This window comes from Bufo bufo, chromosome 5 (assembly GCF_905171765.1).
Source record: "Bufo bufo chromosome 5, aBufBuf1.1, whole genome shotgun sequence".
Classification (NCBI taxonomy): Eukaryota; Metazoa; Chordata; class Amphibia; order Anura; family Bufonidae; genus Bufo; species Bufo bufo.
In genome coordinates, this window is record NC_053393.1 from 70,822,895 (window position 1) to 70,835,250 (window position 12,356).

Genomic DNA, 12,356 nt, shown 5'->3' on the forward strand with positions numbered 1-12,356 from the left:
GAATCCTATAACGGAGCAGGAAAACGGAAAGGCTGAACGCTAAGCCTAACCGGTCAATATAGCTGTTCAACGGTCCTGGGATGACTGTGGCATGTCCTCATTTCACTGACCTGTTCTCTCCTGTCAGGCAGGTGTAATGCAGTAACGTCATCTCGCTGAGCTGAATTGGAGAGAGGACAAGCTGGGAGATGATGTGCTCAGTTCATCGTGGGAACAGTGCTAGGTGAGTATTACTTTTTTGTGTTGATAAAACTATACGAGCAGCACTTTTGTGAGAGGGCACTAAAGGGGCATAACTACTGTGTGGGAGCACCAAGAAGCACCCTTACTATAAGGGGTGCACTAAGGGGGCATAACTACTGTGTGGGAGCACCAAGAAGCACTCTTACTATAAGGGGTGCACTAAGGGGGCATAACTACTGTGTGGGAGCACCAAGAAGCACCCTTACTATAAGGGGTGCACTAAGGGGGCATAACTACTGTGTGGGAGCACCAAGAAGCACTCTTACTATAAGGGGTGCACTAAGGGGGCATAACTACTGTGTGGGAGCACCAAGAAGCACCCTTACTATAAGGGGTGCACTAAGGGGGCATAACTACTGTGTGGGAGCACTATGGAAACTAACCAGGATTGGGTGTATATGGAGAGAAATAGGGTGGGGTTAGAGACGTGGCCGAACATAAACTTGGTTCCTCTTTGCATTAGGCCCCATTCACACGCCCGTATTTTTGGTCTGTATCTGATCCGCATTTTTTGTGGATTGGATGTGGACCCATTCATTTCAAAGGGGCTGCAAAAAATGCGGACAGCACACCGCCAGAAATATAGTGTAGAAACCCTAGATGCGCCTAATTGTCTAAAAAGTGGGGCAAAGAAAAAATAATAATTACAGCACCCCTAGTAGAATCCAGAAAAGCTTGGCGCGTGCCCCAATATGGGCCAGATCCTGTATGACCCTCTTGAACAATCAAAAAATATATATAAACGGCAGCACCCGTATTTGCAAAAAAGAAGAAAAGCATGCTTGAAAAAGGTGAAACATCGCATTTACTGGACTGCAGTATATGGATTAAAGGGTTTCACCTTTTCGCAAATATGGGTGCTGCCTTTTCTTTATTTCCCACTTTTCAGATTTTTGGTGCACCTTAGTAAACCTGGCCCATTGTTTGGATGCATTACACGTGTAATAATAAAAAAGACTGCTGTCCATTCCCCAATGCTACAAAATTGTTCTTTATTTTTTTTAAGTGTATAAAGTACAACATATGAAATACTGTGCAAAAATATCAAATAGTCACAAGAACGCCCCTTCTGGTCTGTGCACACGTCCGTTCAAAGCTTTATCATATCCTTTCCTTGTGTACCTACGGCCTGCAGTAATCGGTGGCAGACGTTTTTTTTTATTTTGGCTATACAGAGATAGGTATACAGCCCACCAGAAGTATTCAACGGCAGCCGCTCTCCATTACGTGTAGACAATAGGTACACTTTAACGCATAATATTATAAAGGATGTACAGTATTATAAATTACCTCTTAACAAAGCTATGCCCGCGTCTTTATAGGCATTCATGACCAAAGTGCAGCTCAAAGAAGAAAAAAAATAAAAATGTAAAAAACTAAACATAACGAACACAGAAATGAAAAAAGAAAGATGCAACTGAAACCTGCAGCTTCTTCTCTTACTGTAGTACATCTAATGAAGTAATAATGGATTCAGTAAACATTTATGGGGGTCTGGAAAATGTGACCTTTACCCCATTAGATAAACACTTACATGAAGCTATGCTGTCAGCCATAGCAATGACATATATGTGCGTGCATCCATGCATTTCCTCTGAATACATGTATGCAGGTAATTATATATAGTACATGAACAAAGAGTGCCCTAGACGTGCATTCAGAATGGGACTTTTTTATTGTAGGTATCTAATGACAGAGGAAAATTTCCAGTGTCCATAGTCTGAGTTCACACAAGGTATTATGGCCTTCAAGGTAAGAACCCAGCCTGATGGATGTTAGGATGACTATAGTTATAGAACAGGGGCATAAAACCGGAGCTGGACAACCCCAGGTGCCAGTGCACTGAAAATATCTGGATTGCTGGCTCATAAGGCCCCTTTACACTGCCCAATGTTCGGGCAGATTATTGCTAATGAGCGCTCGTTAGTGATAATCTCCCTGTGTAAGGCCGAATGCACATGGCCATGTTCCGCGGCCGAGAGCGGTCCGTGGTATGCCGGGCTGGATTCCTGTTCAGAGCAGGAGCGCACGGCGTCATTGGTTGCTATGACGCCGTGCGCTTCATGCTGCTGCTGCACTACAGTAATACACTATACGAGTGTATTACTGTAGGGCAGTGGCGGCATGAAGCGCACGGCGTCATAGCAACCAATGACGCCGTGCGCTCCTGCTCTGAACAGGAATCCAGCCCGGCATACCACGGACCGCTCTCGGCTGCGGAACACGGTCGTGTGCATTCGGCCTTAAGGTGACGCCAATTCCTGGATAAATAAGGGTTTCCCTCATTCATCGGGTAATAGGTTTGTTCGTGCCGACAACTAGAACACTGTTTGCCGGCAGCAGATCGTGGCATGTAAACAGCGTACGTTGCCGGCAAACAATGATTCTGTATGAAGACGAGCGATGGCATTAGTGATCACTCCTCCCTATACTGTAAATGCAGCAATCTCCTCCACTGATGTGCAATTCCCGAAAACTGTCTGCTCTGTCGGGCCACCTAAAGGGAACTTTAACAGCTGGCCTGTTTTCTGTTGACGTCTATAGGTTTTATTGTCTGGCTGGCGCCTGGCAGGGTCTCCTTGGCTGTTATAGTAATCTGTTTGCCCTGTCATTAAAAGACAAGAGAACAGATTCATACAAGCCATTGTACATTGTTCTATAGCAGAGATGCCCAACCTGCGGCCCTCCAGCTGTTGCAAAACTACAACTCCCAGCATGCATCGACAGATTACAGCTATTAGGGCATGTTGGGAGTTGTAGTTTTGCAACAGCTGAAGGCCCGCATGGTTGAGCATCCTTGTTCTATAGAAACAGAGGTGAAAAACAATAAAGGGATGAACTCACATCCTTTACAGTGCGCTTTTGTTAAAAAATGTTCTTTTTGTTTCCCACTGTATTGCACGTATTTGTTCTTTTTTTTTCTATAGGGGTGTCCAAGATTGGAATAAGGGGTCTGCCTTTTTTCTTCAGAAACGGCGCCACTTGTCTGTGCCTAATATTGCGGCTCAGCCTCTTTCCCTTATAGGATAGGGCTGAGCCGCAACACCTGACAAAGCCCATGGGCAAGAGTTGTACCTTTTCTGGGTAACAAAAAAACAATTTTATCAAAAAATTCTGCTTCTGGACAACACCTTTGAGCAAACACTATTCTTCAAAATAACCGCGGACAGATCCAAATCTGATCTGTATGTCTTATATTAGAAAAGTCAAAAAACTAATCCAGTAACAAAGTGCATAGGTTGCCAAGGAGAATGGCATCAATATACCCATGGAGCTGGGTGAAGGTAAGGTGACTGGCGGACACTTTTCCTGCACTGCAGACCAAAAAAAAAAAAAATGGAGCTCTCCTTTAAACTGAATATCCTGCATCTTTTTTTTTTGGTAAACTGAAGATCGCATAAAATACGGTATTATTCCTGAGTGTAAGGGCTCATTCATACGGCCGTATGCTATCCGCTAAAATACGGATCTGTTTTTTTGCGGGCAGCATACGGCCGTCTGAATGAGCCCTAACATTAACACATTAAAAAATATAATTTGTGTTGTCACCATTACTGTCTCTATTGAGCTATGAAAGCATTATCTGGTTAGCGATATAAAACTCAGCTGTTCAAAGTATTGACTAGCTTTTATAGTTAACTAGAAGTGTTAGTAAATCAGGTACTGGTTACTCTTCACTATGGGGCCTACGTAGCCCCACGTTATGTCAGGAGATGACTAACCAGTCCAGTGTGTTATAGTCAAGGTCACGCCACTCATCCCTGGTATTCTTAACTACCCGGCAAAATATTGTAAGCGGTGAAAATATTCACGCCCCATATCACCCTGGTCACATTGTGTACTTGATAGCTCTACACAAAACCGCCTGCATTTGACATATTTCAACAATGCAGTAGAACAAAAAAAATGACAAATATAGGAACCCGAGTCTTCGTCAAAGTCTGTCTGTATTCGCTACCGTTCCTTCACGGACCACATTTCCTTCCGAGAAAGATCGAACCAGAGTCGCATCCATAATGGGGCGGACGTGATCTTTCATCATGGTTTGGGACCATGGCCACTTTATCCTGAGAGTTGTAAGGCCTGTAGGTGCCTTCACTGGACAGGAGCCGAGGCCTGCGGCATGACGATGTCGCTTATCCTGCTCACTTCCATCTGCCAAGTGGGGAGCTTTTTTGTCGATAGGTGGCGCCGTGCGTGCTTGGTCAGGTGATCGCTGCGCATGAATCGACGGTCACACTTTGGACATGCAAACTTCTTCTCCCCTGTGTGTGTCCGCCGGTGCCGAGACAGTTCATCAGAGCGAGCAAACTTCCTTTCACAACCTTCCCAGCTACAGCTGAAGGGTTTTTCTCCTGTACACAAATGAAGAAATTAGAATTTAGCAAAATGTACAGATATACCGTAATAGCTGAGGATAAATTTACTGTGCAGGCATAAAAGTCTTCACGTAGAGGGGTTGAAATATTAAGACAACCCCTGTTCATATGCACAGGCTTCCACTCTGGAGCAGTGATGGCCAGTTCGCAGTGTTCACCAACGAACACATGCGGGCTGCCATCTTGACTCACAAGTCTGGCGATGCACAGTTAAGTCCTTACCTGTGCCTGTCTGAAACAAATGCGGTTACCGGGAGCAGGCAGTTCCGAGAACAGCCGCCGGGGGCCTTCATCAGGCTGTTCTCAAAACTGCCTGCTCCCAGTGACCGCATTTTTTTCAGACCGGCTCGCGGCGCAGGCACAGGTAAGGGCTTACCTGTGCATCGCCGGACTTGTGAGTCAAGATGGCAGCCCGCATGTGTTTGTTGGCGAACACTGCGAAGGCCGCAGTAGGAAGATACATTACATGGTTTCCCATTGATTTGAATGGGTGCCATGTATTACCACATATCACCAGCAGTGGCCGCTGCAGTAATGTGCAGCTGCCTGCAACTTCCACCAGCGATAACAGCTTATTGATGGGGGGTTTCAAAAGGGACCACCCTTTAACATGCCTCTAAGTAATAAAAGTAATAATTTATAATATAAAATGAGTGCAAATTCTTTTATATTTAATAATTTAAAAGGATTACTGGGAGTTTAATATCGGTGGCCTATCCTCAGGATAGACCATCAATATCTGATCGGCGACGATCAGCTGTGAATGTGTGCCGCGGCCTCTTCCTAGACCAGGGATCAGCAACCTTCGGCACTCCAGCTGCCGTGAAACTACAACTCCCAGCATGCAAACATGCTCGGCTGCTCTTCTAACTCCCATAGAAGTTAAAGGAAGATTCTGGGAGTTGTAGTTTCTGAACAGCTGGAGTGCCAGAGGTTGCCGATCCCTGGCCTAGACCATTGACGTCATGTTCGTAGGTCACGTGGCCTATTTGCGGCTCAGTCTAATTCAAGTGAATTGTGTAGTGGGCCTGAGCTGCAGTACCAAGAACAGCCACTATACAATGCGTGATGCTGTGCTTGGAATGCTGTTAGGAGGCTGCAGCATTCACCGAAGTACCACGTCCCCTTCGAACAGCTGATGGGCGGGGTTGCCTAGCGTGGGACCCCCACCAATCAGACACTGGTGGATAGGCCATCAATACCAAACTCCAAAAAAACCTGTTTATTAAAATTAAAAACAATGAACCTACAACAGTTGTCCAATGCTTGGATATACAAAGAGGTGTGGTGGCATCTCTGCTTAGGTCTGGGTTCCTGAAATATTCTGTGCTGCTGTGAACATTATAGTATATGGACAATCCACCGGCAAAAACCAGGTGTAGTAATCTATACCGTAGACTTTCGACGCTTGAGGCTAGCATCTTACCTGTATGCGTTCTCATATGTGCCTTCAAATGTGAGCTCTTGAAGTACGTCTTGCCACACCCGGGCTGGCTGCAGATATGACTTCTAATTCGGGAGGAATCTAGGTGCGATGAGACCTTTCCTTCTGAAGGTGCAACGCTGGGTGCTGGTGCAATGGGTGACAGGCGATGACCACTGGACACAACAGTCTTTGTGCTTTGCACCAGAGGTTGGGGCATGACAAACATGACTGTCCCTTTTGGCACTTGGGCTCCCATGTAAAACAGAGGCTGCATGACGGCTGGGGGCTGGGCAGGAGTGTTTGCGACTACTCTCGTCACCATGGAATTGTTAGAAGAGAAGGGAACCATCTGACATAGGACTGGCATCTGGGACATGGCACTTGCATGTAACGGTGTGGAAACGAGCAGTGGCAGGGACGGGATATGCATTGGAGCATGGCTGGCATCAGAATTGGCTTTCCCAATGCAATTCTGGAGAGCGGTCGGAGGATTATTATGTGCCGGCAGGACAACGGGCGCTGTCTGAGTTTCAGTCTTGATCTGCTCGTGCCTATTATTCTCACACGTTGGCACCGCCATGCCAGGGGAAGCCCTCAGCTGACCGTTGCTGTTTGCAATAGGACGTTCGCAATTCTTTGGCAGCCCCGGATGATGCTGATCGTAGATCTGGGCATCGGCGGTATGGCGGATGACGCTGGTCACCTGGGCTTTTGGTTGGGTTGGGCCTAAATTTCTATGGCTCATGCCAGATGCAGACCTGTTTTTCTCAGTAGCTGGTACTGGGCACACGGTGTGGATGCCAGGGGAATGGGACATTTCGAATTCAGAAGGGCTATATGGTGGGGTCAGGCACTGTAAAGGCATAAAAGAAGCAGAAAGTTAATGTGAAGTTTGAATAATTGTGCAATTTACAAAGAAATCCTTACATTTTAGGATTTTTTTTTTTTAAAAGGGCATCCGTTTTCAGATCTGTACCCGTCACATGTGCGATTGGCAGCTGAAGGCATCTGTGTTGGTGCCATGTTCATAATGATGTATTGATTTATGCAAATGAGCCTCTAGGAGCAACTGCCACGCCCCAGGCAGTGAACACGCCATCATGCCATGCCCCGTCAATCAAAGTGCTGAGGGTGCAAGAGTTCCAGAGAGAGCAGAGCCTCTAGGTGTAACGGCAACGCCCCTGTTGCTCCTAGAGGTTAATTTGCATATAATAAAAAAAAAATTATCAGCAATGTGGGCACATATGAACATGGGACCAACACAGATGCCTTAAGCTGCCAAAAGCACATGTAACAGGTACAAGTCTGCTGACAGGCGCCCTTCAAGCTCCAAAGCTCCCTCTAGTGGTGGCTGCAGGCAGTCAAAACATATTGGCAGTATTAATAATCTCCAGGTCATCAAGGTCCCGAGGGTCAAAGCAATTCATCGTAGTCTGACTGCACAATGACACCTCGGCAAATAAACAGAGCAGCGGGCACTTACAAAGGCTGGCATGGTGGCACTGCTGAATTCGGCTGTCATCAAGCTATCTTCGCTCTCCGAGAGGTCAGACGCTGGGGTAATTGGTCTCAAATCGGTATAACATTTGGACTCCAGCTTCCAGCGGTTGCTCATGTACATAAGCGCTTCCACCGCTTCAAAGTCTCCTTTCCCCGGAGCGGACTTCCAGGGGGCGCCACCGTAGGGATGGTGTCTAAGGACTTCTATTTTATCCATCTATTAGAAAGCAAAAGAAAGCAATACTGGGTCATTCTACAGCCGTTTTACCCTCAAAAGTCGCTGCCGTGAGAGGGTTTTTGTCAGACAACACATGGGCACGCTCACACCATACGCGAGCGCGCTCACTACTCTGTTCCCTATAGGTCGCATTCACACGGTGCGTTCGTGTTGCAGTTTTTTGATGCAATTTTATGAAAACTGTGGCAAAAAAAACAAACATTATGTGCGTCACCGCTCCAAAGGTCGTGGTGGTGCGGAGGGGTGCTCGCTGTTCTAGCAATGGGTTAGACCCCCACCAATTTCCTTTTTTAAAGGGCTTTTCCTGGACTCCTATACTGATTATGCATCCTCATCAATATCCGATTGGTGGGGGTCCGACCGCCGCGATCTCCCGTCAATCAGCTGTTTGAAGAGTCTGTGGCATTCTCACAGCGCCATGCATTGCATAGTGGCTGTGCTCGGTATTGCAGCTCAGGCCCACTCACTTGAATAGGACTGAGCCGCACCTACGTCATGTGACCTGGCCTAGGAAGCAGCGGCCTCTTCAAACCACTGATTGGGTGGGGGCAACCGGGTATCAGACCCCGTACCGACCGATAGATCATCAGTGTATGATTCCTGGAAAACCCCTTTATTAAAGGGGCTGTCCAGGCGTACTCTCCTACCTATCCATCGGGTGTGGAGGAGAGGGGAAACTGCATGCTGGGCCCTCAGGTTGCCAAAGCAACCGCCCCAGCCAGTATTGTGAAGGGTCCTATTCTAATTGATAGGACCCACTGGGCCTCAGGTGGTTGCCCTGACAACAGCTGGAATACACTTTTTAAATTCTCTATTCACATCCTATTTGACGTGAGCATAGCCTAATAAGCAGGGCATGCTGGGTCTTGTAGTGCTACAGTTGTGCAGGTGTTTTGTTTTATGGTTACATGTACGCCATTACTGGTCTATTTCTTTTTTAACCTCTACCCCCAGCCCAGTACTAGGCCTGCAGCCAGCCCCAGTCATGTGCCCGCGGAGGAGCAGCGCAGACCTCTCGTCAGCCTTTGTGTTATTCTCCCACACGCCTCACTCCCGCCTCTCGGCCCCAGTTACACAAACACAGCGCTGCCGCGCCGCGACCAATCACCGTCCTCGACGACGCCCATTGGCTGCAAAAGACTACTCGGACGCGCCGCGATTGGCCAACGGTCTCCGAGGCATGCACGTGAAGGAAGCGTGATCAGCTGCTGCCTACAACCCTCAGGAAGCGTGAACTCTGGGACCTGCCGCTCTCTTACCTTTCACCCAGTTTCTGTCAGGGCGCGCCCCCGCTCTACGTACATATATATACACAGAGCCGGGGACGAGCACCCGCTGCTACCTATTACTACTGCAGCAGGGGAACTCCTCAGTTATTATTATACACAATGGTAGAGGTAATGAGCTGCCCTAATGAAGTGTCAGGGGGTAATGGGCGACGCCTGAGGCGGCAGATACCTCACACTGCCATTACAAGTAGCTGTCCATACATAAAGTGCGCCAAACACCCATCTGTAATGGAGAGTAGAGTATAATGTATATAAAGAACAATAGTGTGTAATAACCTGTATATAACGGACAGTAGTGTGTAATAACCTGTATATAACAGACGGTAGTGTGTAATAACCTGTATATAACGGACAGTAGTGTGTAATAACCTGTATATAACGGACGGTAGTGTGTAATAACCTGTATATAACAGACGGTAGTGTGTAATAACCTGTATATAACGGACGGTAGTGTGTAATAACCTGTATATAACGGACGGTAGTGTGTAATAACCTGTATATAACGGACGGTAGTGTGTAATAACCTGTATATAACGGACGGTAGTGTGTAATAACCTGTATATAACGGACGGTAGTGTGTAATAACCTATATATAACGGACGGTAGTGTGTAATAACCTGTATATAACGGACGGTAGTGTGTAATAACCTGTATATAACGGACGGTAGTGTGTAATAACCTGTATATAACGGACGGTAGTGTGTAATAACCTGTATATAACGGACGGTAGTGTGTAATAACCTGTATATAACGGACGGTAGTGTGTAATAACCTGTATATAACGGACGGTAGTGTGTAATAACCTGTATATAACGGACGGTAGTGTGTAATAACCTGTATATAACGGACGGTAGTGTGTAATAACCTGTATATAACGGATGGTAGTGTATAATAACATATAATGGCCATTAGTGTGTAATAACGTGTATATAACGGACGGTAGTGTGTAATAACCTGTATATAACGGACGGTAGTGCGTAATAACCTGTATATAACGGACGGTAGTGCGTAATAACCTGTATATAACGGACGGTAGTGCGTAATAACATATATATATAATGGGTGGTAGTGTGTTATAATCTGTGTATATTGGACAGTATGACATATAATGGACAGTAGTGTATAATAATGTGCATATAATGGATGGTAGTGTATAATGTGTATAATGGGCAGTGGTGCATAATAGCACATATAACGGACAGTCTGATATAAGGTATATATAATATATCCCATATGAAGCCCCATTTCCTGCGAACCATTGACCCCCCCCCTGTATATAACGGACGGTAGTGTGTAATAACCTGTATATAACGGACGGTAGTGTGTAATAACCTGTATATAACGGACGGTAGTGTGTAATAACCTGTATATAACGGACGGTAGTGTGTAATAACCTGTATATAACGGACGGTAGTGTGTAATAACCTGTATATAACGGACGGTAGTGTGTAATAACCTGTATATAACGGATGGTAGTGTATAATAACATATAATGGCCATTAGTGTGTAATAACCTGTATATAACGGACGGTAGTGTGTAATAACCTGTATATAACGGACGGTAGTGCGTAATAACATATATATATAATGGGTGGTAGTGTGTTATAATCTGTGTATATTGGACAGTATGACATATAATGGACAGTAGTGTATAATAATGTGCATATAATGGATGGTAGTGTATAATGTGTATAATGGGCAGTGGTGCATAATAGCACATATAACGGACAGTCTGATATAAGGTATATATAATATATCCCATATGAAGCCCCATTTCCTGCGAACCATTCACCCCCCCCCCCCCACCAGTTGCACCACATGTTGCCCCAAAAGCTTGCAAAACCCACAAAAGTCAACACCTTTAATGCAATGGAGTGCAGCCTGTGACACTACAACTCTCAGCATGTCCTAAAAGTTGCAGATCCCTCCCTTGCACTACAGTTACACAATACATCAGTATAACGACTTTGGTACATTAACCCCCCGCCCTCCGCCCATGGTCTTGTTGTGCCTTCTAGTCATGGCTGTTTGACAAGACTACAACCCTCAGCATGTTTCAATACAACAGGCAGATTAAATGTCGTGATCGATCAGATCGTTTCCTAGAAAGTAACCGCCAATGAAATTGCCTAGGGACCATTTGGTTCAGTGGTAGCAGCAGTGCGGGCACTTACCTGGCTCGGTAGGTGATGGGCAGTGTGGCTCTGCTGCTATGCACTTCTCCCTATACACAGCTGCTCCATTCAGATAGTGCTGCAGCTCATAGAACGTAGACCCGGGCGGGGAAAGCCTCTGCCAATCAGCTGTAAAGGTGTGTAAGGCGGCGACCAATCAGCAGCCAGATCGCACGTGATCAGCTGCTGCTAAACGGCGTGGTAACGCTCTAGTCAGTGCGTGGTCCAGAGAGTCCGGGGGCTGAACGGCCCGGGAAGTCCCATAGTGATGCAGCATCCCTGGCATCCTTCACACTCATCCAGGAGGTGGGACCCGGGCGGGGAGGCTGCGTGACTGATGGTCACGTCCCCATTCTGCTTCCATTCCCTTCCCCCTCCTGAAAGCCCACAAAACGCAGAGCAAGGACTAGATATCTAATCGCAGCTCCTTCTGCCTTTGTTCTCTGGGGACACCAAGGGCAATGGTTTTTCTATTAATTTAAAGTATTTTTGCATGCCTCCCAAGTGTCCCTCTTTTGGAGGGACAGTCCCTCTTTTTGACCCAAGTCCCTCTTTGCTCCTTAAATGTCCCTCTTTTTGACCTAAGGAATAAATGCATAAATCTGTATTAATACATTTACTAAATTGCCCCTTAGTAAAGTGTCTGTATGGTTTCTACCTGTATATTATATCATAACTTTTTTATTTTGTGCAATTTAGACCTTAAAATATCAATAATTCAATGATTTATGTGCTAATATTTAAATGGATATTGAAGCACAAGAAAAGAATTGTCCTATAGGCTGCACATGCTGTAAAAAATAAAGGAACTGACACTCCCCTAACCGATCCCCGGCTGTTCCAGTTGTTAAGGAGTCAGTAATTATGCTTTTGGCGGCGTTAGAGGCGTGGCCTAGTATGGAAAAAAATTGCTGTGACGCGCACCGCTCATATTGTCCCTCTGTGATTTTCAAAAGTTGGGAGGTAAGTATTTGGTATCAAACATTGTGTGAAGGGGCAGTGCACTCACCTTGGGTTGTCAGGTTGTAGTGCCGTTCATTTATTTTCTTTAGGGTGGCTTTATACCAGGTGACTAGTGTTGAGCGAATCGAACTCGATCCAAATTTC

General features: G+C 46.0%; 1 protein-coding gene across 1 annotated transcript; it reads right to left on the minus strand.

Annotated features, from left to right (window-relative positions):
* Nucleotides 1–3,715: 3,715 nt before the first annotated feature.
* On the minus strand, nucleotides 3,716–11,389 carry KLF10 (Kruppel like factor 10). The gene is made up of 4 exons (XM_040432435.1): nucleotides 11,250–11,389; nucleotides 7,532–7,765; nucleotides 6,049–6,901; nucleotides 3,716–4,598 (listed from the first exon to the last, which is right to left on the minus strand). The coding sequence occupies exons 2-4, from the start codon at nucleotides 7,763–7,765 to the stop codon at nucleotides 4,339–4,341; spliced, it is 1,347 nt and encodes a 448-aa protein (XP_040288369.1). The 5' UTR covers nucleotides 11,250–11,389; the 3' UTR covers nucleotides 3,716–4,338.
* Nucleotides 11,390–12,356: the final 967 nt, after the last annotated feature.